This window comes from Solanum stenotomum, chromosome 8 (assembly GCF_019186545.1).
Source record: "Solanum stenotomum isolate F172 chromosome 8, ASM1918654v1, whole genome shotgun sequence".
Classification (NCBI taxonomy): Eukaryota; Viridiplantae; Streptophyta; class Magnoliopsida; order Solanales; family Solanaceae; genus Solanum; species Solanum stenotomum.
The window spans coordinates 53,398,106-53,425,637 of NC_064289.1; the positions used below are offsets into that span (position 1 = coordinate 53,398,106).

At 37.1% G+C, this 27,532-nt stretch overlaps 2 protein-coding genes across 2 annotated transcripts in view; both read left to right on the forward strand.

Annotated features, from left to right (window-relative positions):
- The window catches only part of LOC125873936 (protein PLASTID TRANSCRIPTIONALLY ACTIVE 16, chloroplastic), a 126,794-nt gene that overhangs the window by 77,103 nt on the left and 22,159 nt on the right, over positions 1 to 27,532 (forward strand). The window lies entirely within an intron of this gene.
- Positions 18,260 to 27,119, forward strand: LOC125872743 (pumilio homolog 2-like). The gene is made up of 10 exons (XM_049553520.1): positions 18,260 to 19,602; positions 21,335 to 21,770; positions 21,842 to 22,766; positions 22,855 to 22,996; positions 23,110 to 23,217; positions 23,400 to 23,612; positions 23,690 to 23,800; positions 24,757 to 24,951; positions 26,439 to 26,613; positions 26,881 to 27,119. The coding sequence occupies exons 1-10, from the start codon at positions 19,027 to 19,029 to the stop codon at positions 26,916 to 26,918; spliced, it is 2,919 nt and encodes a 972-aa protein (XP_049409477.1). The 5' UTR covers positions 18,260 to 19,026; the 3' UTR covers positions 26,919 to 27,119.

The following is a 27,532-nucleotide window of genomic DNA, read 5'->3' on the forward strand; positions in this document are numbered from 1 at the left end:
TAGAATCCCTTTCAAGTCCGTGTCAAGCCAACTCTTAGAAAATTTGCTTAAGTCATACATGCTGCATAAGCCCTAGGTGGTTTGACCCTTGATGTCAATCCGCATGATTAGTAGCCACCTTATCGTCTAAAGGGCCCCAACACCCTTTAGACAAATTGCATAATTATGTGTCAATGTAGTCATAATAATTAAATCAAGCCAAATTTTCCCAAAATGGAGTTTAGATTTTGTTTGTTGTTTGTTTGCATAGTCATGGCCTATCGTCATTTTCCCAGCACACAAATGGTGGTCAAAGTGAATCCTACCCTGAAGATTTAGTGGAAAGATATTGAGAGAAATCGTGTATTAGAGGCAAGAGAACTGCTAGGTGGCCTTACTGCCTTAATCTCCGTCGCATCTGATCGTCACTTGATTAAGACATTGTTGAAATTTAGGGATTCCGAGAGGTTAGTGTTCAAATTCAAGGATTTTGAACTAACTCCGACAATTGAAGAGATTGGTGGATTTCTAGATCATCCATACAAAGAACGTGAAATGATTGTGCCACATAAGCCAACACCAAGGTCTTTTTTTGAAACAAATGGGCATGCATCATAATTCAAGTTTACTTTGTCTAAAAGAGGGATGGATTTCTTTAGAATTTCTATACTCACATTTTGGAGACGAGGAGGGCCACGAAAACTCCACAGAGAATTCGTTTGCTCTTCTGCGAAATGGGAAAGATACCGTTTTAATGCTTTCGCTGTCGCACTGTTAGGCTCATTAGTTTTCCCTAAGGAAGGAGGAAAAATACACATTAGCCTAAGTTACGTGGTCCGTATGATGGCTCGAGGTGGGAAGACCATAGTTCCCATGATACTGGCAGAAATTATAAGGGTGCTGACTAGGTGTACTAAAGGCAAAAGGTATTTCGAGGGGTGCAACTTCCTATTACAACTATGGGTCGTTGAGCATTTCTACAAGTGGGAAGATCTGGTAGACATTTTGAGAGGGGATGTAGGGATTAACATTATGAATCATCCCACAGGGATGAAATATTTTTCTTCCCCTGTAGAAACGGAGGACTGGTTTGTATACTTGAGAGAGCGTTCATCCACCAAAATTCAATGAAAGTATTATTGGTTGAAGCCTCATCGTGTCATTATAAGAGGTAATGGGCTCTACTTTATCTAGCTCATTGGTTTAAATGGCGTGCAACCATACGCACCACTTCGAGTCTTCCGACAGTTTGGACAAATCCAAATGATACCTCTGCGATCTCATATGGACCACTATGGGTATGATTTTGGGCCAGAAATACCATAAGTGGGCACCATACTACGAAGGTGGGAAAGAGTAGTAACTATTGATATTCGAGAGCATAGACCCTTCTGCACACCAGAGTATTATGTGTGGCTTTTAGAGGACGCAGAGCATGCATATTTGAGCGAAGAAGGCCTTCTAGGTTTTGGTGATGAAAAGGAAAGAAAATGGGATCGCAACCTCCTCAACTGCGACTATGAGATCACTCCAGAAATGAGGCAGTAGATTGTGCCTAACATTGGAGACCAACATTGACCCTGTTTCTTTTTAGGATTTTTATTTCCCCATGTTATCCCTAGCCCTTTAGTTTATTTCTGGTTTTGCTTTAGTCTGATGTAATACATTGAAATTATTTAATATAGAGAGATCGTTTATATTTCTCTAACTCTAAACTCCAATTGGAAAATAAGGCTTGAATTAATCATTATGCATCACTTATATGTCGTCTTAGGCCTACCTCTAGCTCAACGAGGTCCCTTGCATCTAGGGCGCTTATTTCAAACAATGTGATATTATTATTATTATTTGCTCTAATCCACTAACACTATTTTCTGTTGATTCCATTGTTTTTCCCATTCCTAAGGTTGATATGTCCTTCATTCTGGCACATACACGATCGAAAGGGACCCCCCCCCCTTCTCCTCCTCCTTAAAGAACAGACAAGGGTAAAATGGTTGACAACAACAGCATCAACGAAAGAGTAGAAACTTCTGAGGGAGGGCAACTTCCAAGTGACCTCGTCCTTAGACTTGAGCGCAAGATTTTAGATTTGGAAGAAGAAGTAGCGCATATGTGTGATTTAGCCAAGTTGTCTATTTCTCTCGGAACCTAGTTTGGCGAAAATATAGACAATCCTCCTCACTCTAACCAAACAACCATGCCAAACAATCCTCCAACCAATGTACCCCGACCTGAACCCATTCATCCAAATATCTTCCCACAACTTCATGCCTAAAATACCCAAATCCCATTTTCCACTACCACCAACAAACTAAACCAACCATTCCAGAACCAATTCCAAATGCAAACCCTTCATATACTCCCGAAAATAACAACCTCAACCCCATATATGTGGAAACCGCTCTCGTGACCTATAACTACCATGAATCAGAGTCCTCCCAAAAGGATATTCTGATAAAAAAACCTGACCGAGAGATTAGATAGCTTGGCTAACAGGGTGCAGCATGTGGAGGGAAGCAAGAGGTTGGGAGGACTGAGCTATAAGGATTTGCGTATGCACCCCGACGTAGAACTACCTGAAGGGTACAAGCTTCCAAAGTTCGAAATGTTTAATGGCATTGGAGATCCCAAAGCCCACCTACGAATGTACTGTGACAAGCTTGTAGGGGTGGGGAGAGATGAGAGAATACTCATGAAGTTGTTTATGAGGAGTCTCACCGGGGAGGCTCTATCATGGTATATTGAACAAGACCCTCGAAAGTGGGTTGAGTGGGTGGATATGGCAACAGACTTCATGAACATATTTGGATTTAATGTAGAAAATGCACCTGACTGGTTCTACATCCAAAACCTGAAGAAAAAGCCTAGTAAATCCTTCAGAGATTACGCCATAAGATGGAGGTCTGAGGCGGCCAGGGTCAGACCTCCCATGAAAGAATCTCATATGAAAGACTACTTCATCCGTGCCCAAGAACCACAATATTATGACAGGATGATGCTTGTAGCTGAGAAGAGCTTCGCTGAAATTATCAAATTAGGCGAAAGAATTGAAGAAGGCATAAAAAATGGGACCATCATCAACCTAGAGACCTTACAAGCCACCAACAAAGCTCTGCAATCCGGGGGAATGGCAGAAAACCGGAAGAAAACAGGCTCTGTAATGATGGCTCAGGGAACCAGAACCCCTTATAAGTACCAATCAATAACCCCACCTCCATCTCCATATCCTTCAGCTCCACCACCTATATCTCCCAACCCCACGCCAATATATTACCAAAATGCTCTTCTTCAATATCAGCAAGCTTCATATCCTGGTTTATAATGCCCAGCCAACATACTTCCAAACTCCACCACCCACTCAAACACCGAACTACCGAAATAGACCTCCATATGAAAAAAGACCTGCAAGGAACTATACCCCGCTGGTTGAGCCCATAGCGCAGCTTTATGAGAGACTGAAAGAGGCTGGCTATGTCACCCCAGTTTCTGCATTGCCTGTGGATGTCTGCACAAAATGGTATGACCCTAACAAGGTTTGTGCCTACCATTCTGGGATGAAAGGTCACACTACCGAAGTTTGCAGAGCCCTGAAAGATAAGGTTCAAATGCTGATTGACACTAAGGCCATCCAGCTCAAGGATCCAACACCAAATGTTGCAAACAACCCTCTGCCTAACCATCAGGTCAACATGGTAGAAGTTGATGATACCTCGGATTGGGAGAAATCCATCTGGGTCCTTGAGCCAGAAGAATGAATGGCTGTTACCGCCCAGACTCCAATGGTAGTGCAAAGACGTGTTCCGTTTGAGGTTGAGGTTGAGATTGTTATGCCCAAGCCCCCATTCAGCGTCCTCAGAGCTACTCCTCTTCCTCCCCAATTTAATACCCATATTGTCCTATGGGATTATGGAATGGGAAGGGCGAAAGTGGAAGAAGCAGACACTGCAGCAGGAGTGACTAGATCTGGAAGATTTTACACTTCCGAAAATTTGGTTCAAGGTAGCTCCAGCAAGTCCAAGGCACCAATTGTAGAGTCTGAAGATCATGGTATCTGGAAGAAGGCATAAGTTAAAGAGTACTCTACTGTTGATCAATTGAGTAAAACCCTGTCTCAAATATCAATCTTGTCATTGCTTCAATCTTTCGAAACTCATCGGAATGCTCTATTGAAAGTCCTGGGTGAAGCCTATGTCCCATTTAGCATCACTCACGAAGAGGTAGCCCAAATGGTCAGGCATGTTTTTGAGGCATACCGAATATCTTTTCACGAAGATGAGTTGCCACTTGAAGGAACAGCCCACAATAAGGCTTTATACATTTCAGCTCAATATCAGGACAATATAATCACCAAAGCCTTGGTTGATTCAGGCTCCAATTTGAATATCTGCCACGTTGACAAGGCTAGGCGTGGATAGTGCAAAGATCCAAACCTGGAAGATGAATATGAGAGCTTTTGATGGCTCTCAGAGAGGTACTATTGGGGAAATAACCTTGGACATGCTCATTGGTCCTGCTACTTTCCTAATAGCTTTTCAGGTCTTGGACATTCCATCCTCATATAACTTATTGTTGGGTCGTCCTTGGATTCATATGGCCGGAGCAGTTCCCTCTACTCTTCATCAATACTTGAAGTTTGAATGAGATCACGAAGAGGTTGTAGTCCATGGGGAAAAGGGACATCATGTATATGTGATAGAAAGAAGGGGTCATTTAGACGGTGAGATGTACCATACAATTGAGCTTGTTGGCAACATTGAAGTACAACCTTGGTTTAGCCAGAAGATCATAGATATGATGGCCTGGTTTGGTTTTGAGCTCGGGAAAGATTTGGGAGCTAATCTACAAGAAATAGTTGAACCTATACAACGTGTTCGTCATTTAACCACTTTTGCCTTGGGATACAAATATACTACTGAAGAGTGGCTTGATTGGCAACCACCAAGAGATAAGTACTATTATCCATTGAAGAAACCAATACCACCGTTGCACCAATCATTTCGATCAGCAGGTTTCATGGGTGGCATCATTGATGAGGTTCTAGAAGACATGAAAGGTTTGTCTCTGATCAAGGAAGAACAGAAAATTTGCAATGTCGTGATCAATGAGGAGGAGAAAGGGGACCCTAGAGGAAGCAATGAAGCAAAAATCAGCATCAGCATTTGCAACTCAACTCCATCCAAACCTCGTCGGGCAGTTGGGTAGCTTTGGAAGAAGTTTTCTAACAATTTTTTAAAAAAGTTTTCAATAAACAGTTTTAAATTCCAGTTTTATGTTATTGTTTTCAAATGCTAGTTTTATGAAGCTCTTGAGTTTTAATCAATAAATTTCTTTTCCCATCTATTTAATATATTATATTTATTTGTGCGTTATTCTTTCTTCCAGCAAAATCTATTATAAAAATGTTGAATCTGAGACTATGACATATAATGAGACTACACAGCTTAACATTAATGACTTAGAGGAAGTCGAAGAAACTGAGGTCCCTGAAGAGTTAATCAGAAAAGTTGAGGAATTCGAGGAAAAGTCCAACCCGAATTTAGTGGAAACAGAAGTGGTAAATCTGGGAAATTCAGAAGTGGCATAAGAGACCCGAGTAATCATCCATATGACACAAGATGACAAGAAAGACCATACAGAGTGTCTCATGGAGAATAAGGATATCTTCGCCTGGTCCTATGCAGACATGACAGGGTTAAACACTTCAATCGTAGCTCATCGATTGCCCACTGATCCAGCATGTCATCCTGTGAAGCAGAAACTGAGAAAATACAAGCCTAAGTTGAGTTTGAAAACCAAAGACGAAATATCGAAGCAATTAGATGCTGGAATCCTTCAAGTGACGGCGTACCAACCTGGCTTGCAAATGTCGTTCCAGTGCCAAAGAAAGACGGAAAGGTTAGAGTCCGTGTGGATTATCAGGATCTCAACAAAGATAGTCCCAAAGATAATTTTCCATTGCCCAACATACACATCTTGATTGATAACTATGCTAAGCATGAAACACAATTGTTCGTGAATTGCTTTGCTGGCTATCATCAAATTGAGTTGCACAAGGACGATGTTGAGAAGATTGCATTCATCACACCATGGGGTGTTTACAACTACAAGGTAATGCCTTTCGGGTTAAAGAATGTTGGAGCTACATACATGAGGGCAATGACTACTTTGTTTCACGACATGATCCATAAGAAAATTGAAGTTTATGTGGATGATGTCATCATCAAATCAAAGAAGGGTTCAAATCATCTAGATGATCTGCGAAAGTTCTTGCCAGGCTACACAAGTATAACTTGAAGTTGAATCCTGCAAAATGTGTCTTTAGGGTTCCTGCTAGAAAGCTTCTGGGTTTCATTGTCAGTCGCCGGGGTATAGAACTGGATCCATCAAAAATCAAAGTCATTCGTGATCTACCTCCGCCGAGGAGTAAGAAAGAGGTAATGAGTTTCCTAGGACGACTAAATTACATTAGTCATTTCATAGCCCAGTCTACTGTCATTTGTGAGCCTATCTTCAAGCTGTTGAAGAAGGATGCCGCGATGAAATGGACAGATGAATGTCAGCAAGCGTTTGACAAAATCAAAGATTACTTGTCCAATCCACATGTGTTGGTTCCACCGGAATTTGGAACACCACTGTTGTTATACATATCAGTGTTAGATAATGCTTCCAGCTGCATTTTGGGGCAACATGATGAGACTGGAAAGAGGAGCAGGCGATATATTACATGAGCAAGAAACTTACATCATATGAGGCTCGATACTCTCTATTGGAGCGTACCTGTTGTGCTTTAACTTGGGTCGCCCAGAAGCTGCGACACTATATCTCCTCGCACACTACTTAGCTGATTTCAATGATGGATCCTCTAAAGTATATCTTTCAAAAGCCCATGCCTACAGGTAAACTGGCTAAATGGCAGATATTACTGAGCGAGTTTGACATAGTGTATGTAACACAAAAGGCAGTGAAGGCACAAGCATTAGCAGATCATATGGTGGAGAATCCTGTAGATGATAATTATAGACCGTTGAAGACTTACTTTTCGGACGAGGAAGTAGCTTTCGTAGGGGAAGACCTTTCTGAAGAATATGATGGTTGGAGGATATTTTTTGATGGAGCTAAGAACTTGAGCGGATCTGGCATTGGAGCTGTTGTGATCTCACCAACTGGGCAACATTATCCAATATCGGCGAAACTCAGATTCCTTTGCCTAAACAACATGGCTGAATATGAAGCCTGCATATTGGGAAATACTGATCATAGGAGATTCAGACTTATTGATCCATCAGGTCTGAGGCGAATAGGCTACCAAGAATCGGAAGTGGTTACTATACTTGAAGTGTGTGCATAGGTTGTGCAAAAGGTTCATCAAGGCAGAATTCAAACATGTACCAAGGGTCCAGAATGAATTCGCAGATGCCTTAGCCACTTTATCTTCCATGATTCAGCATCCTGATCATAATTACATTGATCCTATTTACATCCACATATACGAGCAACCATCATACTGTTTTCATATTAAGGAAGAGTCTGATGGAAAACCTTGGTACAATAACATTCTAGGATATTTGAAGAGCGGTGAATATACGGAGGATGCAATAAGTGTACAAAAGCATATAATTCGGAGGTTAGCGAATCAATTCTTTCTAAGTGGAGAAATCCTTTATAGGAGGACTCCCGACTTGGGGTTGCTAAGGTGCGTCGAAGCTAGAGAAGCTAGCGGACTGATTGAAGAGATACATGCAGGAACATGTGGTCCTCACATGAATGGTTTTACATTGGCCAAAAAGACCCTGAGATCGGGATATTTCTGGCTAACTATGGAAACAGACTGTATTCGCTATGTTAAAAAATGTCACCAATGTCAGACTCAAGCAGATATAATCCGAGTTCCTCCCAACAAACTCCATGTTACTAGTTCACCTTGGCCCTTTGCAGCTTGGGGCATGGACATCATTGGTCCAATCGAGCCAGCGACATCCAATGGACATAGATTCATTCTAGCTGCAATTGACTACTTCACCAAATGGGTCGAAGCCACCTCTCATAAATCAGTAACAAAGAAGGTTGTGGATGACTTTGTCAAAAATAATATTATCTGTAGGTTCGGGATTCCTGAGTCAATCATCACTGATAATGGAACCAACCTAAATAGTGATTTGATGAGATCATTGTGTGAGAAATTCAAGATCAGTCACAGGAATTCTACAACATATAGACCACAGATAAATGGAGTTGTTAAGGCTGAAAACAAGAACATCAAGAGGATATTGCGCAAGATGATCAACAATAATAGACACTAGCATGAAAAGCTACCATTTGCATAATTGGGATATCGTACCACCATCAGAACTTCTACTAGGCCTACGCCTTATTTTTTGGTATATGGTAATGAAGCTGTGATACCTGCTCTAAGAATTATTCAGGAAGCGGAGTTGAGTGATGCTAAATGGATACAAGTTCGGGTGGAGAATCTGGCATTAATAAATGGACGAAGAGTTAACGCCATTTGTCATAGTCAACTCTATCAAAATAGAATGGCTAGAGCGTTCAACAAGAAGGTTAGACCCAGACACTTCTCACCTGGTCAACTGGTTTTGAAGCGAATTTTTCCAAATCAAGATGAAGCAAAGGGTAAATTCTCACCAAACTAACAAGGTCCATACATAGTCTCTCGGGTATTGACAGGCGGAGCCCTCATATTTGCAGAAATTGATGGAGAAGTTTGGCCCAAACCTATCAACTCAGATGCTGTGAAGAGATATTACATCTAAGTTTGTTTCATGCTCTCTTACTCTATATTTTGGAACTACGTCAGACCTGGTTCCTGTTTAAGAGGGGACACGTAGGCGCTCCTATGGAGTTCGGTCATATCATAATAAAAATTTCATTTTCCCTTTTGACTGTGTAACTGGGGCAGAATTTTTGAGAGGGTCTAAAAAATTCCATTAGAAGGAAATTTTCTTGCAAATGATGACATTGAGGCATAATTTTTGAGAGGGTCTCAAAAATTCCTCCAAATGAGCATTTTTCTCCACAAATCAAGACTGGGGCAGAATTTTTAAGATCCTATCAAAAATTCACAACAATCAAGCTACATTCTTCAACAAAGATGAGATAACAAATTTGATACTGAGCCAGATGTTGTAAAGTCTCAAACTGTGCCATGGTCAAAGATTCAACATTACTTTTTACAAACTAATATTTTCAAAAACTCTCTCCTTCTATTTTACATTTCTCTTTAAAGCAAATGCCCGGAAAGGTCTGGATGGCAAGCCAAAGGGAGCACACTGGCCAGAGCAGATCAACCTCCCCAATTTTTAAACTCATAATTTTTCTTTGAATACAAGAAAGATAGGTACAGATACAAAAGACAGCTTCAACATCGTCTGACCACTATCAAAGCTCGACGAATCGCCAATAAATGGCATACTATCCTTCTGACAGAATGAAGGACCAAGTTATTTTGAGCCCGACAAATTGCTAATTATTGGTACATCTTTTCAATCAAACGAAAGAATCAAGCTACTCTATATCAACCCCGAACAACCGTCATTCAACGACAACCTCTCTTTAGTAGGCCAGAGGGTCAAGCTATAATATTTTGAACTCGAAATTTGTCAACAAATGACACTCAATCCTTTCAATAAGGCGGAGGTCTATGCCCTCAATCAACTATTGCATGTGCCCGAAGATTGCATTGTGCCCGATATTGCATGAGCCCGAGAATTGCATGTGCCCGACAATTGCATGTGCCCGATATTGCATGAGCCCGAAGATTGTATTGCGCTCGATATTGCATGTGCCCGAAGATTGCATGTGCTTGATATTGCATGTGCCCGAAGATTGCATGCGCCCAATATTGCATGTGCCCGAAGATTGCATCGTGCCCAATATTGCATGAGCCCGAAAATTGCATGTGTCTGATATTGCATGAGCCCGAGAATTGCATGAGCCCAAAAATTGCATTGTGCCCGATATTGCATGTGCCCGAAGATTGCATATGCCTGATATTGCATGAGCCCGAAGATTGCATTGTACCCGATATTGCATGTGCCCGAAGATTGCATGTGCTCGAGATTGCATGTACCCGATATTGCATGTGCCCGAGAATCGCATTGTGCCCGATATTGCATGTGCCCGAAGATTGCATTGTGCCCGATATTGCATGTGCCCGAAGATTGCATCGTGCCCGATATTGCATTGTGCCTGATATTGCATGTGCACGAAGATTGCATTGTGCCCGATATTGCATATGCCCGAGAATTGCATTGTGCTTAATATTGCATAGGCCCGAATAAACTCCAATCAAGCTACAAGAATTAACAGATGCCTGAATTACAGATATGCTTTCTTTACTCATTACTTATGTTCCAAAGGCGTCATGATCTAAAGGCATCTTTCATGGCCTGCAGACATCATATCATGGCCTAATGATTTACTTTCTGCTTATCATGATCCAAATGTGTCATAGTCTAAAGACATCATTTTTCATGGTTCGCAGACAACATTTTCATGACCTGAGGATATAATTTTTGTGTATCATGGCCCTAGACATGATAGCCTAAGACATCATTTTCATAGTCTTATAAAAAACATCATTGTCGATATGGGAAATTGCATCATGTTTACTTTTACCGTTTATTTGATATATCTACTCTAATCACTTTATTTAGTCATATTACAAGCTACAAATTTGCAGAGACTGACATTTTACAGGCGAGATCAATCTTCCTCTCGGCTACGATTATCGTGCTTACATCCATTGCAACAGAGGCTCGATCAAAATTCTTTGCTACTTATATTACCATTTTTCAATTAACACATGGCTACTTATATTACCGCTTCTCATCGAATCCTTCTCCCTTAAACCTAAAATCTATCTGTCATGCCTTTCTCGCTATCCTAATTTTATCCATTCAAGCCAATATTGCTCTCGCTCATACCGCTCTTTCAATTCTTAGGAGTTTCGTCTGCTCCTAAGTCTATTCTCGTATAACCAGAGATATATAGGTGGCTTAACACCAAAGTCTCAGTCGTACCCCTTTCCAACTCCATGTCATTTCAATTGATCCCACTGACATCTCTTGTCGGTCAGACAAAATTGGCTATTAAGTCAACGGTGGTTGTCTGACAATTCATTCTTCATCCTCAAGCAACCAAGGGGCAGCTGTTGACACCCAAATTTTGACCGACCTTTAACCCTTTTTGGAAATGCTATTCAATTAAATGCGTCTTTTAAAATACATTTTGAGTTTAAAATTTAGTCGATTTTGTCTAAAAAATTATCATTTTAGTATGCATACTTTACAAAAATTATTGTAAATATTATTAAATTATTCTCTTAAATTATTTTTTTTTATCGATATTTAAACTAGAAATAATTATTTTACTCAAATGTATTAAAATATTGCATAAAAAATATTTTAATATATGTGGTATTTTAATTGGATAGTTTTTCCTTAAATTTTCTCTTAATTATTTAATTCTTAGCCTATGCTATTCTAATTTATTTCAAATCTAGCCATTCCAATTCAAATTCTCATTTCAATTATAGCCATTTTGTTGATTGCAATTTCAGCCCTTTCTTATCTCAATTTTCAGGATTCCAACTTTCATTTAATCTCATCCGTCCATCCAATTCCGAAATAATCGTGGCCCTCCATCTCACTTGATCTCAACGGCTGAGATCAAGTCCTCCAACTTTTCTATTTTAATCAAAAGAACCCAACCCTAAACAAAAGACCTCATTCACTCTTCCTCTTCTAAAAAGAGCAGTCGCCTCCTTTTCTTCTCCATCTCCTCTTTCTCATTTCTCCTCCTTTTCGGCGAGAAACATCAGCGAGCACCGGCGAGAACCGGCAACAGCAACGAAAGCTTGCTGCTTTCTCTCCTTCAACTGTTCCGGCCAACGAGCTCCTGTGACAGCAACAGCTCCAGCTAGACAAAAACCAGCAGCCAGGCGGAGCCCCCGGCGAGAAAACAACAATAGTTGCACGGAGACAGCAGCTGCCGACGTGGACGGCACAACCAGCGTGATGGCTGCCAGGCGAGCGTAGCAGCAGGCTCCACCGGCAAAAACAGTAGCTCCAGCCGACAGGAACAGCCAGCAGCCAGGCAACCTTCGGTAAGCGAACTCCGATAAATCGCGCCCTGACCAGCAGCTATAAGAACAAGTGAAATAAGCTAAAGTTCCGATAAATTTTCTAAATCTATCTAAGGATCTGTCTAGGTACATCCCTTCAAATGTCCATTTCATATTCTGTTAGTCATGCATAAGGTAAAACTTGGCAAATTTTTTATTACTGCTTACTTGTTCATATCCTTTTCTGTCAATTTTAAGAACTTTGTTATCTATTTGCTTAAGACTAATTCTTGTTATTCTCATACTGACTGATCATTGCCCTCTATTCATGGTTGGTGGTGGTTAATTATAAATCTTTTCCCGATAATCAATTATGCTTCTTATTTAAATCATGGTAAATTAATTGGTTAATTGATATGCTTGATTTCGAAAATTAGTTGAAGTAACTAGCTGATTATTGGAAAGTGACTTAATTATGTTTAAATTGATTTGATTTGCTAGTGTCTTTATGGTAAGTCTTTGAATTAACAGGTAAAGCGTGTGATATTATTGTGATACTGATTTATATGATGCGGATTTACAAGTCATTTCTAATTAATTTTCCTTAATTAAAAATGGACAGTTTTCTTGCTTTGTATATTTGGTAAAAAATAAAATAAAATAAATCTGATTTGGCTCCTTTGAAATAAGGAAATTGTTTTATTAATTGACTCCTTAAAATATTTATTTTCCTTGTATACGCCCCTCTTCTATTATATAAATAAGACCCCTCCCTTCATTATTCAAGGACCACTCTCACATTCTGACATCCGGACATTGTTTGACACTCTTGAATACTTTAAAAAATATTACTCTCTACTTACAAGAAAGATTTTGGTAAACTTTGAGGTTCTTCTATACTTGATTTTTGCTGTGTTCGGGTCGGATAGTGGATCAAGTTTTGTATTCATTGCTGTTAAACATATATTCTGCTTAACCGGTTAGTTGTTTCTCTATTAGTGTAATTTTTGTTTTGCATTGTTTCAATTGTTGTTGTATGTTTGAATAAATAAAAGGAAGCATTCGAGTCAGTTTTCTCCTTCATTTTTCTATGTGTGATTATATATGCGTGATTTGTTGTCCTATCATGTCTAAATGTAAATAGTTGCTATTATGTATTGTTTTGTATTGTTTGTAGTGTATTGTTCTTTAAAATTAGCAGGGCATTTGGAAACCTTGAGCACTAGATTGAAGAGTCGCTGGGGGATAAATTTCCGAATGAGACTATTTTGCTTCAAGTTTATATTTTGTATTTATTGTTCTTTTATTCGGAATTGTAATAAGCTTGTAGTAACTCTCTATATATAAAATGTATTCGGGGATCGCCTAAGAGGGGAGGGGATTACGTGCTACTTGTTTATCTTATTGTCATTTAAATGTGTTAGAAAGCATGCATATATGATTGTTGATTGTTTGATAGCTCATATTTAGATAGTTCGCTTTAGATCTAACTAAAATAAAATTACTTTTGCCTTTAATCTCCTAAGTTTTGACTCAAAATAATTAATCACCTCTTTAAGCTTTGTCTAACCATGTTTTAAAATCAATAATGTGTTCAAATTGACTAAACTTATTTATGTGGTGTGCATATACGTTGCTTAATCTAAAATAATAAATGACATTTTTTCCTTATATATATAAAATATATAAGCATTTTATTTTTATATCAATTCATTTCTGCCATTTAGATATCATGTTCATAGGACTTAATTAAACTTTAGCATGCTAACGGGTATAGGAATTCATCTATATAGGCTTAAACTTCAGTTTCATTTAGAAAGCATGCCTATATGTTTGCTTAAACAATTAGTATATCTTTATATAGTAGTCATGCCTATATGGTCAATCACAACTTCAACATTTGCATGTTTAGAACCCCGCCTATAGAATTCTACTAATAAGACCATGTTAATTAGATTGATCAAATTAGCTTGTCATATTTGTTTTTTCCACTAATCTCCAGCATTTTAAATAACTGAAACAACCTTAATATGATCGGTTTCTGCTTATGGTTAATGTTTTCTGAATCTGTAGTACATTTTGCCACTTAAATAATTTAACTAACTTTTACAACATGAATAAATTTAACTTACAAGACTATTCTCTGCTCTGTAAATGTGGAAAATTTCTCTTTTTGTGGATAAATAATTAATTTATGCATGTATTTAGGTGTTGTGTTTTTTAAAAGAAAAATTCAATTAATAAACTGCTCCAGAATGCTAAAACCGCTTTGAACATTTGCTATCCCGATCAAGCTCTACTCTAAAGGAATTATCTTTTGCATCGGCTACTTGCTGCCCCGGATAAAATCTTGCCCGAATCAGTTAATTTCTGCATCGATTTGCCATTTAAAATCAACTACTATTATCTCTTTGCATTAATAATAAATCTTCCACTGTTTTCTAAACGTATTCATGCATGCTGTAATATTTTGTGCCATTTTTAAAATCAATTGATAAACTTCTCTGCATTAATAGTTCTGCCCTTTTAAAGGTAGTTAATAATTGTTTTCTGCAGCTGTAACAATTTTTCTGTCCTCTAAAATCAGCTAAATAACTATTTGCATGCTAAAAATGTTTGTTAATAATTCTGCTTGTTCAACTTGTTACTGTCGTTATGTTGTATTCGTATGTTCAAACACTTTGCATGCGGCCTTTTCACATTATATGTGTTTGCAAACATGTTAATTAAAACTTAGAGGCCAACTTGAGACTGTACATGCTAAATGGATGTTCTATTTATTTGACTTGGTGTCTAGGTGGGCCTATTAGGACCTCTATTTTATTTTTAGTTTAAAATCTACCTCCAACAAGTAGTCCAATGCCTCTTGGACCTTAAGCGGGGACGATAGACACCTTTTAGAGACAAAAAGCATGCGGTGGTGGGGTAGGGGTAGTTTAGGCCCTATGGATATGATGACATCGACTCAGGCTTAAAGCGACAACCATTGGTTTTGTCTGTCCCTAAACGGAAGCCTATCGAAAATAAAGAAAAGTTGAGTGCTGATCCTAAAGTCCTTCAGAGTCTCCCTTCTCTTCTCCCTTTTATATGATTATAATAATTATAATTATTTGGGGTAGTTTAATAAAAATACAAATTGATTATCCTATTTGATTGTGCAATTTCTATCTCCTCGTTTATCTTCTATAGCTGTTTCATGTTTAAATATTTAATGTTATGTTATCACTTAGTCTTGCATGATTAATTAAATAACAAATAAATAGATCTTAATTGTTTATTAGTAGTTATCACCTAGCAAGCATGTTTAAATAACCAATAAATGAAGTGACCTTAAATGCTATTTGTAACCACTACATAAATTGCATGAGATACGGTCGGAACCCACATTTGTGGACCTTGAGGGATGCCTAACACCTTCCCCTCGAGGTAATTTGAACCCTTACCCGATCTCTGGTTCGTTGACTTTAGCTAGAATTAGTTTAGGTTAGATAGGTGCACTAACGCGCCTTAATTCGTTAGGTGGCGACTCTTCAATCCATCCAAAGCCCAAAAGAGTTGTTAGGTCGTGCACCAAAACCCGTTTTGAGAAAAACGGGGCGCGACAAGATGGCTTATTGAGACTATGTTAGACTTCCACTTTGTCAAATTCTTTTATGATATAAGACTATTTCTTTTTAAAGCTTTATTTCATTTAACTTGTATGATGTATGCTAAGTGACTTTTATAGGGCCTTTCGGGATCCTATACGCCATGTTATGCCTAGGATATACTTTGGGTCGTTACAAGTAATTAAGTTTGATAAATTTTTTTTTGTTACTAATTGTAAAGATGGAAAAGATGATCAGACTTGTCAAATATTTGAACTGACTCACTAAAAGTGTAAAAATTGTTTCATTAAATAGCAATTATTTAACTAATGAAAAAGTAATAAGATAATAATTAAGGCCCTAATATGTCAAAGTGCCTGAAACATCACAACAATCTCAAAAGCAATAATAGACAAGTAAGTAGTATAAGGGGTCCAGCTTTGAGCAACCCATACATGTTATTTTAAATTGTATCTAATATGGGGTCGCTATCTATTGAATAAGAGTCTGGAGGAGGGATAAATATAACTATTCAAATAGACAATACAATAATTATGACTATGAGTACCCCGATAATAATATACTAGTCATATCGTATTTAGGCTCTGAAAAAAAATATCTAAAAGAAAAAATGATCTTAACATATTTTTTTATGCGATGTCTGATGTTATCGCCTAAAACTTGATAGAACTATCCCAATTGCCACTACAACATAAGAAAACTTAAAAAAATAATATCCACATTGAAAGAAAATATATCAAATTAGACAAAATAAAGTACACTTAACCAAAATTCTTTTTTATATACAATCTTCAATAAAATAGTGAAATAAATATTTCAACAAATTCGCTCGATTGATAATTTGACAGATATGTTCACTAAAGTATTACCAACTTTCAACACTTGAGAGGTTGTCATACAAGATTGAAATGCATAATCTTCGAAAATTAAATGATGTTTGCATAAGATGGATTACGATAAATACAGTGCACTCTTTTTCCTTTAAGTGAAGTTAATTTTGTCCCAATAGAATTTTCTAGAATTTTTTTTAACGAGTCAACAAATAACGTACATTACAAAATACGTGTTCTCTTTTTTCTTTGGGAAAATATTTCTTAGTAAGATTTTATCAATGCATATTATCTATCAATGGTCTTCCAAGGAGTGTTATAAATATTAGTATTATTATGGATACTTAGGTGTTAATTTTACCTTTATGATTGATCTCTCACAATTCCATAACCTTCCTCACATCAAAGATTAATGTCATGTTCATGACACTCTTTGGTATTTCTTTATATAACTTTATAAATAAAGATTTTGAGAATTATATTATACGCACTTAAATACACTTGGAAAGATAAGAAAAACTTTCGTTACTTATCTACAATATATTTTAATATTATTATTTTCTTTTAGCTTAATTTAATAATGCATCAATAATTTAATTTTAAAACTTACATTTCAATTAAATGTTGTTATAATTGTTATTCAATATCTAAAATTTATTTTGAACAACAAAGTTTAATTTCATAACAAATTAACTATTATCACATAAATTAAAGCGTAAAAAGTAAAAAGAAAGGTAAAATACTCTCTTGTCAAAAAAACAAATTCATTTGTCAAGTCTTTCATTTTTTTTCTGTAAAAATCATTTCTCAAGTTTTTTTTTGTTTCAAATAAAAGAGAATAAAGATGAGATATTTACCAAAAATATGAAATTTCTTTCGAGAAGGACAGAGAATTTAAAGAATGGCAGTCCCCAATCTAATTAAGAGGAAACGTGGCAATTTTCAGATTCTTCTTTGTGAAGACTAGGCATACAAAACAAACGTCACTTTATATTTTCTATACATACATCTAACTTAAAAAAATAAAATATTTTCCATTTCTCTTTTTATTTTTTTAAATAAATAAATAAATTATTATAGCTATATAAATGCCTTAAATATCTCTGAACTGAGAATTTATCTTAAACAACTAGAGTATTTTATTTGAATAAAGTATATATACAATTTATTTTTCATATTCACTTATAAAATTACATTCAGTTCATTGTTATTGTTATGGTTGATGTACACTTGATATGTTGTTATTGTTGTAAATGTCTTAACATATAATTTAATGGTCATATAAATTATAATAATAATAAAATAATTAATATAATTTTATAAGTCTGAAAAAAATTGTGTTATTTTTATCCTGTAATGAACTATTTTCAATAAATTCTTGATTTAAGTAAAATATATATAAAAATGAAATGCAATTAAAAAAATTAGATAATATAATGATCATGTGTTTAATATATAAGTTTTTGGATTAAAATAGTCTCTTTGACTTGTTATGTTCAAACTTATCCTTTCCTTCTAACAAGAAAAAGAAAAAGAAAGAAAAAGAAAGATTAAACCCTTTTTTTTTATGATTTATGAAAGGGAAAATCATTTTTGTTGTTTCTCACATATAAAAATAAAAATAATAATTAATAATATTAATGATTAGGTTTGTTTTAACTTAGTTTTCTAAAAACAAGGGAAAGAAAAGAATATTTTCTTCTATATGCTTCCTATAAAACATCTATATTGAATAAAAAGTATCTGTTTTTTTTTTTTGCATTTAATCAGCTCTTCCCTAACAGTACTTCAAAAACAAAACCCTAAAACAGGATTGATTCGCCGCCAGATTTTTTTTTCTCTCTTTTCTCCCATTTAAACCTTCATCATCTCTCACATTTGCTCACTCTTTGTTCAGAAAAAGACACTTTCTTGAGAAAAAGACACTTTCTTGAAGTTTTGTAATCAAAGATTGGGTTTTTATGAGCTTAAATCTTTATGTTTTCATGTGGGTTTTGTAGTTTTGAGGTTTATATGTGAAAAAAAGTTTTGGGTTTTTTTCTTGTGTTGGTAGGGTTTGTGGGTGTTAATTATATTTTGTTGTGGACTGACTGTGTAATTTAGTGTTTGATCATGGAGGTCTTGGAGGCTGGATGTTGAGGAAAGAGGTTTCTTGGAATTTAATTTGATCAAAGGTTTGGTTTTATGAGCTGAAAGATTTTATTTTGAGGTTGTATACGTGGGGTTTGTAGGTTTTTATAGGTTTATATGATAAAGTTTTGATTTTTGATAGCTTTCTTGGGTTGTTAAGGATTGTGGGTAGTGATTATATTTGTTGTGGACTGACTGTGTAATTGGTGTTTGATTAGGGGATGTTGAGAAAAGAGCTTTCTTGGAATTTTAGTTGATCAAAGATTGGATTGTGAGGTTGTCTTCTTGGGGTTTGTAGATTCTAAGGTTTACCAAAGTCTTGATTTTGATAACTTCATTGGGTTGTGAAGGATTGTGGGATGCGTGTGTTATTGGTTGTGTGAAGTTTGTGAATATGGTATCTGAATTAGGTAGGAGACCAATGATGGGAAACAATGAAAATTCGTTTGGAGATGAGTTTGAGACAGAGATTGGGATGTTACTTCGTGACCAGCGACGACAAGAAGCTGATGATCGTGAAAAGGAGCTGAATATGTATAGAAGTGGGTCAGCTCCACCTACTGTTGAGGGTTCATTGAATGCAGTGGGTGGATTGTTCAATAATAGTGGTTTCATGTCTGAGGAGGAGCTAAGGTCTGATCCTGCTTACTTATCTTACTATTACTCGAATGTAAATCTTAATCCTAGGTTGCCTCCACCACTGTTGTCCAAAGAAGATTGGCGTTTTTCACAGAGGTTGCAAGGAGGGAGCTCTGCTATTGGTGATAGGAGGAAGGTAAACAAGAATGATAATGGTAATGGTGGGAGGTCACCTTTTCCGATGCCTCCGGGATTTAACTCGAAAAAAGCAGAGAGCGAGAATGAGACGGATAAATTGCAGGGTTCAGTGGAATGGGGTGGTGATGGGCTGATTGGTTTGCCAGGACTAGGATTAGGTAGTAAGAAGAAGAGCATTGCTGAAATGTTCCAGGTGCATACTTGAAACTTTATCTAGTGCATCTTTTACAATTTCAACTTTGGCTAATGGTTGTTAGATCCCAAATTTACCTATTAAACGCTTGGAAAGTGCAATAATTAACATCTGGTATTAATGCTTCATGAATTTATCTCATTTATGTTACTTCTCAACCAGAGTGTTTCAACTCAGAAGGAAACTACTCTCAACAAGCTTCCCTGAGCTGTTTTATCTGGACTTGGTATTTTTAGTTTGTGGAATTTTTTGTTATTGTGTGGCATGAATTCTACATGATAGTTGATTCATGTTCATCTAAACTGGTTCTATTGAATGGTAACAATTGGCAGCACAAGCCTTTCATGATAATATTTTGAATCATTCGTGGAAGGTCTCCTATCGTTAAAGTTGCTTAAAATTTGTGTGTTCGAAATCATTCTTTTCGTCTGTGATACTCTTTGTTAAACCACTTTGTTTGCAAGATGTCTTGGTAGACATGAAACTCTTCTGTCAATCATCTTTCTTAAGTTGACTAGGTTTGAGGCAGTTCTACATCTTCAAGGCCAACATTTTAACATTATAATTAAAGGAGGCTCATTCGAAGTTAAAATTAACTGACCATCTGGATGAATGGATACTTTTTGTTGCAGATATGAGACTTATTTTGCATTCACATGATAAGAGCAAAATAGTGTAACAATTATCTCCAGGAGGTAGGGGTAAGGTCTGCGTACGCTCTACCCTCCCCAGTCCCTACTTGTGGGATTACATTTGATATGTTTTTGTTGTTGTTTTGAGTGTAACAAGTAATCATATCAAGTGCGGGATTGGCTTTGAGGAAACGTGGGCTGTGCATATACTCCAATAAGAGCAACCATCTCTTACAATGTTGTGTTTCTTGTTCACTGGGTACAAAACACCCTTTAGCCCATAAATGATTAAGACCCTAATAATGGTGCGCTTGTGCTCCAATAAAAGCAAGCATCTCTTGTCAACTGGAAGAATGTTGCCTTTCTTGTTTTCTGGATTTGAAAATGACCATTAGTTCATTAAGCAATACAAGATCCTGATGTTTTGAGAAGGAATACAAGATCCTGATATTGGTATGTTTGTGTGTATATATGGTTCCTATATGATATTGGTTTTTTGCATTCGCATGGTAAGAGCAAAATTATGTAACAATTAATAATATTCTAGAAATGTTGTTGCATTTCTTTGTTTATTGGTATGAAAATGCCTTTCGTTCATTTCTTACCCCTTCGAGTACACTAAGCCATGTTTGATCTCTGGTCCGACATTTCAAATCTGCTTTTCTGGTTGGTGGATGTTGTGCTCCATCCTTCTCCCATCTCATGTGATCTATAGTTTCTCTTTATATTATATGTGTTTCCAGCTGAATGGAATTGCTGTACTCTATAAAGGGTCGTTTTGGATGATTTTCTGAACCTTACAAATTTTAATCTTCTTAAGTGAAATGGATCTGTCTGCTGTCTGGCATCTGAGTTGTATGTGTTGTCGTGTTGTCAATCTCGTTTCTTTTTACCATTTTCATTTTTTTGGGTTACAGAAGTTTTGAGTTTCAATCAACATACATTTGTTTTTGTAAAGTTAATTTTTTTTCCCTTACATTTAAAAGTTGAGTGACGATATTTGTTATTATTTCGACTAATGAGAAATTTCCCTTATGTTTAATCTTAAAAAGATAATTTTACACAATCATCTGATGGGTTTTAAACCATGTTTCATCCAGGATGACTTTAGCCGCGTGTCTCCTGCTCCTGGTCACCCTTCACGTCCAGCTAGCCGAAATGCTTTTGACGGAAGTGGTGATACAATAGGTTCAGCAGAAACTGAGCTTTCTCATCTTCGTCATGAGGTTTCTTCTTCAAAGCCAATAAGGTCTGCATCAAGCACACAAATCCCATCTGCTGCTCAACATGATGAGGTTCCTACTTCCTATTCATATGCTGCTGCTTTGGGGGCTTCCTTATCAAGAAGTACCACTCCTGATCCCCAACACATTGCGAGAGCTCCTAGCCCTTCCCTCACACCTATTGGTGGAGGCAGGGTAGTCAATTCAGAGAAGAGAAGTGTTAGTAGTCCAAATCCGTTTAATGGTGTGTCGTCTCACAGAACCGAGTCTGCAGAGCTTGTTGCTGCTTTATCTGGCATGAATATATCTAATGGTACGTTAGTTGAGATCATTTCTTGGATTGAACATGATATTGGTTTTAATACGATCCTCACAATCTTGCAGGTGGGCAGAATAATATGAAGCAGCATGATTTCTTGAAACAATCCGAATCCCCCCAGTTTAATATGGCTTCTACTGCTCAGTCTGCGAAAGTACCATATTCTGTTGCTGTTACTGGCTCCGGTAGTTCATACCTCAAAGGATCCCCAACGTCGGGATTGAATGGTGGAGGTGGCGTACTGTCTCAGTATCCCCATTTGGATAGTCCAAATTCATCCTTTTCTAATTATGGATTAAGTGGTCACCCTCTCAGTCCAATGTCAGGCCATCTTGGCAACTATAATTTGCCACCTTTATTTGGAAATGCTGCTGCAGCATCAGCGATGGCTGTACCTGGATTGGACTCTCGAATGTTGGGGGGATCTAATTTAAGCGCTGCAACCTCAGAGCAGACTCTCAGCAGAATGGGAAATCAAATGGGAGGAAATGCTCTGCCAGCATCATACGTGGATCCTATGTATCTTCAGTACTTGTCAGCTGAATATGCTGCGCAGGTTGCTGCTCTTAATGATCCTTCCTTGGACAGGAACTATATGGGTAATTCATATGTGGACTTGCTTCAGAAAGCTTATCTCAGTAATGTGCTACCTCAGAAATCTCAATATGGGGTTCCATTGAATAGCAAAACTAGCAGTTCAGGTCATCATGGCTATTATGGAAATCCTGCATTTGGAGTTGGTTTATCATATCCTGGGAGTCCTTTAGCAAGTCCAGTCTCTCCAGTAGGACCTGGTAGTCCTATGAGGCATAGTGATTATAATATGAGATTTCCTGGTAGAATGAGAAACATAGCTGGAGGTGTCATGGGACCATATCACTTGGATAACATGGAGAACAGTGTCGCGTCCTCCCTACTGGAAGAGTTCAAAAGCAACAAGGCCAAGTGTTTTGAACTTTCAGAAATTGCAGGTCATGTTGTTGAGTTCAGGTATGTATCAGAAATTTTGTTCTATTTGGTCTTTACCTACTTAAACTAGCCTCCCTTCTTAAACTGTATATATGTCATCTGTGATCAGTGCTGACCAGTATGGGAGCCGATTCATTCAGCAAAAACTTGAAACTGCAACCACTGAGGAGAAAAACATGGTTTTCCAGGAAATTTTTCCCCAAGCTCTTACTTTGATGACTGATGTCTTTGGGAATTACGTAATCCAGAAGGTATGTCTAACTTTGGTTGTTCTATGGAGTATATATTGATGTTGAGGTGCATGATCTCCAAGTCTGCCTTGTTTCTCTTTAAATGGATTATAATGTATCTATTTCTCGTGCAGTTTTTTGAACATGGAATGGCATCTCAGAGGAGAGAATTGGCTAGCATACTCTTTGGGCATGTTCTAACACTGAGCCTTCAAATGTATGGTTGTCGCGTGATACAAAAGGTATACCAAAGTGAATCTAGAAATGCTCAAGTGTTATCTGCTAGATTAATCTTCTGTTTTGGTTTCTATTCTGATACACTAAATCTAGCACCAACCAGTGGGCTCTCGGGGTTGATTATCAGCATCTTCTCAATAACTTGAGTTATATTGAGATGAAAATTGTGGTATGGTTGACTCTGCAGGCAATAGAAGTAGTTGACGTGGACCAGAAGATTAAAATGGTTGAGGAGCTTGATGGTCATGTTATGCGCTGTGTACGAGATCAGAATGGGAATCATGTCATTCAGAAATGTATTGAATGTGTACCAGAAGTTCATATCCAATTTATCGTCTCAACATTTTTTGGACAAGTTATTACTCTCTCTACCCATCCATATGGCTGTCGAGTAATACAGGTAGATCAGTGATGTTTCTTATCCATTTGTCATAGTAATTTAGTTTGATATATTATTAATATTCCTTGATCTTTCAGAGAGTATTGGAACACTGTGGCGATCCAGAAACTCAAAGTAAAGTGATGGAAGAAATCCTTGGATCTGTAAGCATGTTGGCACAAGATCAATATGGCAATTATGTTGTTCAGGTATGGAATATTCACTACTCAGCAAGCTGCTGCTGCTGGCGTGTAGACTATCGGATTTAGAAGTAATGATGTTTTGTTCTTTTTCTTGAATTAGTTGTTTTTTGTACACAATATCCTCACTCCTTGACTAGTATGGAGCAATGCATAAAATGTACCTGATTTGGCAATTCCTGATTTTATTTTGATAAGGTAAAAGTTTATTACTGTAATAAAGTACCAAGATGTACAAAAACATTACAGGGAAAAACAGAACTCCCTAAACATCTAACCCTCCCAGCAGACGCAAGAAGTTCTGTTTTGAGCATATACTTTGCTTATTTTTAAATATGCAATATCGCACATTTCATTCTGTTGATTGATGGCTCTGTCTTGCCTTTTTTATAATCTATAGAAAAATACTTTTACCTCATAGCTTTTGTACCAAATATTGAGGTCATTAGTTTTTACTGTGAAGATGTTTGGTTGGAGAAGTGAAATCTTTTGCAAAAAGCTTTGTCAGTTTTGCAACTTTAGTTGTTTGCTAAGTTGTTTAAATATTTTTTACTTCTTTGAAAACTAGAAGTTCGAAAATTGAAAAAACTATTTACAAAAGTTTCAACCATATGCACGCACATACACATTCATGTGGTTCTCTAGGGTTACCAATATATGCTGCCACCTTTAACAGGATGCTAAATGGGAACCTAGTACCTGTTCTGGCTGGAAGAAAAGGTTATTAAGTAATGGTATTCCCCTCTTTTATAAGACAGAAGCCCTTCTTGAGTTCTTATTTGATGCCTTTGATTTTGTTTTACTAGAGTATTAGTGAATGAAAGCGCTCTTTTAGTCGGTTAAAAGTTTGCTTCTTGTAAAAATGTAGCAAAGATGTCTTTGCATCCCTTTACTGAGGTACAATTTGTCCTTTTTTCCCCTTGTACTTATTCATCCCTCTGTTGTTTTAAATGCAATACTTCCAGCATGTATTGGAGCACGGGAAGCCGGATGAGCGCTCTACTATAATTAAGGAACTGGCTGGGAAGATCGTGCAAATGAGCCAGCAGAAGTTTGCCTCTAACGTTGTTGAGAAGTGTTTAACTTTCTGTAATTCCAGTGAACGACAGCTATTGGTGAATGAGATGCTTGGCACAACTGATGAAAATGAGCCTCTTCAGGTTTGTCTAAATTTTATTCAATATTTTACCATTTAAGCAGGATTTTGATTTGCATATGGCTACTAGGTTCATAATATTCAGTACTGCTTCAAGATTACGTATATGGAAACTTTAATTTTTTTATTGGAAGCAACCTTTCTACCTTCACAAGATAGGGGTAAGATTGCTTACACATCACCCTCCGCAGACCCAGTTACACTAGGTATGATGTTGTGTGAGGATGGAGTATAAACCACCTATGTTGTGCATTTGTTGAACTTTTAAACTCTTGTATGCACCTGCCTGGATTTCCAAATCCTGAGGTAGCAAGCTTGGTTGAGGATATTTTGAAGCTGCTGGATAGGATGTTTGAACCTAGAGATTGCTGAACTAATGATTGTTATCTTTTGGTGGGCCTCTATTGACATACGTACCCTATCAAGTTCACTACCTCTGTTTATGTTCCTGTTCTTGTTCCTGTTGAGACGCATGGCGTTGCAGTCTCAGATTAATCGCTAAGGCAGCCAGCTGTTTCATTTTTAGGACTTAGCTTGAATGGGATATCAGTCTCTTAAAACGGTTGAACTTGGAAGAAAAGATAGGTAGCCTAGATGGTATGATCACAAGTCATAGCTTATACCCGATATTTTGTGGCACATGTTTTTGAAAAGCAAGAAGTGGTTGAAGATGAAGTTACCAAACGATCATTCATCAATCCTGATTCTTCTATTATTTGGTTTCCTACCTCCAAAATTAACCCAGAAAAATCTGAAAACCAACTGTTGACAAATTGAAGATAAGATCTTGAACTCTATTGCTTTATTTCAAACCAAAATAATGGGATTATGTTGAATTCGAAATTAAGCACAAGAAATGATAGGTGTTAGCTATAATTTCTAAACTTCTCTTAACACTTGCTGGATGAGCATTGGACTTACCCTTGACATGTTGCTAAAAGACATTAGAAACTGTGGTGCATGGTGATGTTGCATAAGTTTTTAGGTGTTAATTTGTTCACCATTCCAGACATATCATGGTTGGCGGCAGAGGGTAGTTGGCTCTTCTGACCTTTGTATTTTGCTCGTGCTTTTTGACATCTTGACATGCTTGGTCCCCTTTAAAGAAATTTTTTAAAGTCTTGTGACCAATTAATACTTGATTTTGGATGCTTAGACTGATGTCTTGGAACTCTCCTCAAAAAAAGATGGAACAAGTGGTGTGGGGTGGGGTGGGTGGTGGTGGTTCGCCCAGAGTGTTTTCTATGTCAAGATACCCCAAGTTTTCTATATAATTATTGGATCTCAACAATATCTATGCTTTAACTTTTGCATCTATGGGAATAGAGTTTATCTTAAGAAGTACTACCTCATGTATCTATGGTTGTGATTTTGATAGCAGCTTTAACATATAAACTTTTAAATAGTCTTCTTTCTCTTCTCTTTTCTCTAATTGAAATCATCTCGTGGAGTTGTGCATTGTTTTTTCACATCTTTCTTCTTTTTGTCCAGGCTATGATGAAAGATCAGTTTGCAAATTATGTAGTACAGAAAGTTCTGGAAACTTGTAGTGACCAGCAACGCGAGCTGATCATGTCGAGAATAAAAGTTCACTTGAATGCTCTGAAGAAATACACTTACGGAAAGCATATTGTTGCCCGTGTTGAAAAGCTAGTTGCTGCTGGGGGTGAGCTCTTTTTCTGTTTGTACTTGTCTAGAGCACTGAATCCATTTGTGCTTTTAGTACTATATGGTGTTTGGCCATGACTTTACATGAAAAATTTGTTTCACTTATAAATCTCCAACCTTTTTTCCAAGTGATTCATGTCCAGATACAATTCAACTTGCAAATACTCGTTCTCCAACTTCGACTTCAGTAACTTGTTTTTTATTCAGCTTTCAACTGAATATTGTCCGAACGTCTGCTAAATGATTTTTCTATACTGTTTTGCAGAAAGGAGGATTGCTGCGCAGTCCCTAAGTACTGCTTAGTCTTGTAGGAAAAGAAAGTTGTACAGCTAACTGAGGCTAGTTTGAGCTACCTATCTTCCACATCTGTGTTTTGTTATTTGCAAATAAAAGTTGTTGCATGTACTAGAGGAGATGTACATTGTGTAGTTAAAAACATAAATATCAGGTATGCTGAAGCTCAGATGTCAAATATTCGAGATGGCTGTGCAGAGGGAAGTTGAGTTTCCGAAAGGGTGTAAAAAAAGGAAGATAAAAAGGCGAGGTAGTTTTACATCGACGCGACTGTACAAAATGTTGCCTTTGTTGGAGAGTTGATGTTTTAGGGGAAGGTCAGAATTTTATTGTATGGTATTTGACAATTTTTCTTTTATGGCCAAGTATATTTTCCTTCATCTCAGATCCTCAGTTTTCTACTCTTTTATCATTTTATGTGGATTTATTTGATACTCTTTAATCTGCAATTGGATTTGCTTATGTTTGTCCATTTGGTGACGTGGAATCATGTTTTTATTTGTTTTCCATTCATGTCTGGTGTATGCATTGGAGCCCCGACTAATCTGAATTTACTGCATATGATCTTAGTAATATTCTTTTCCATACTCTGGTACTTGAATCTGAGACTTCTGATTAAGTGA

Excerpts from the sequence above, each read along its gene's own strand:
- LOC125872743 (XM_049553520.1), top strand. The coding sequence starts at position 19,027 with ATGGTATCTGAATTAGGTAGGAGACCAATGATGGGAAACAATGAAAAT. Across the intron at positions 22,997-23,109 it reads GGAATTACGTAATCCAGAAG|TTTTTTGAACATGGAATGGC; the intron begins GTATGTCTAACT and ends TTTCTCGTGCAG. Across the intron at positions 23,801-24,756 it reads ATGGCAATTATGTTGTTCAG|CATGTATTGGAGCACGGGAA; the intron begins GTATGGAATATT and ends CAATACTTCCAG.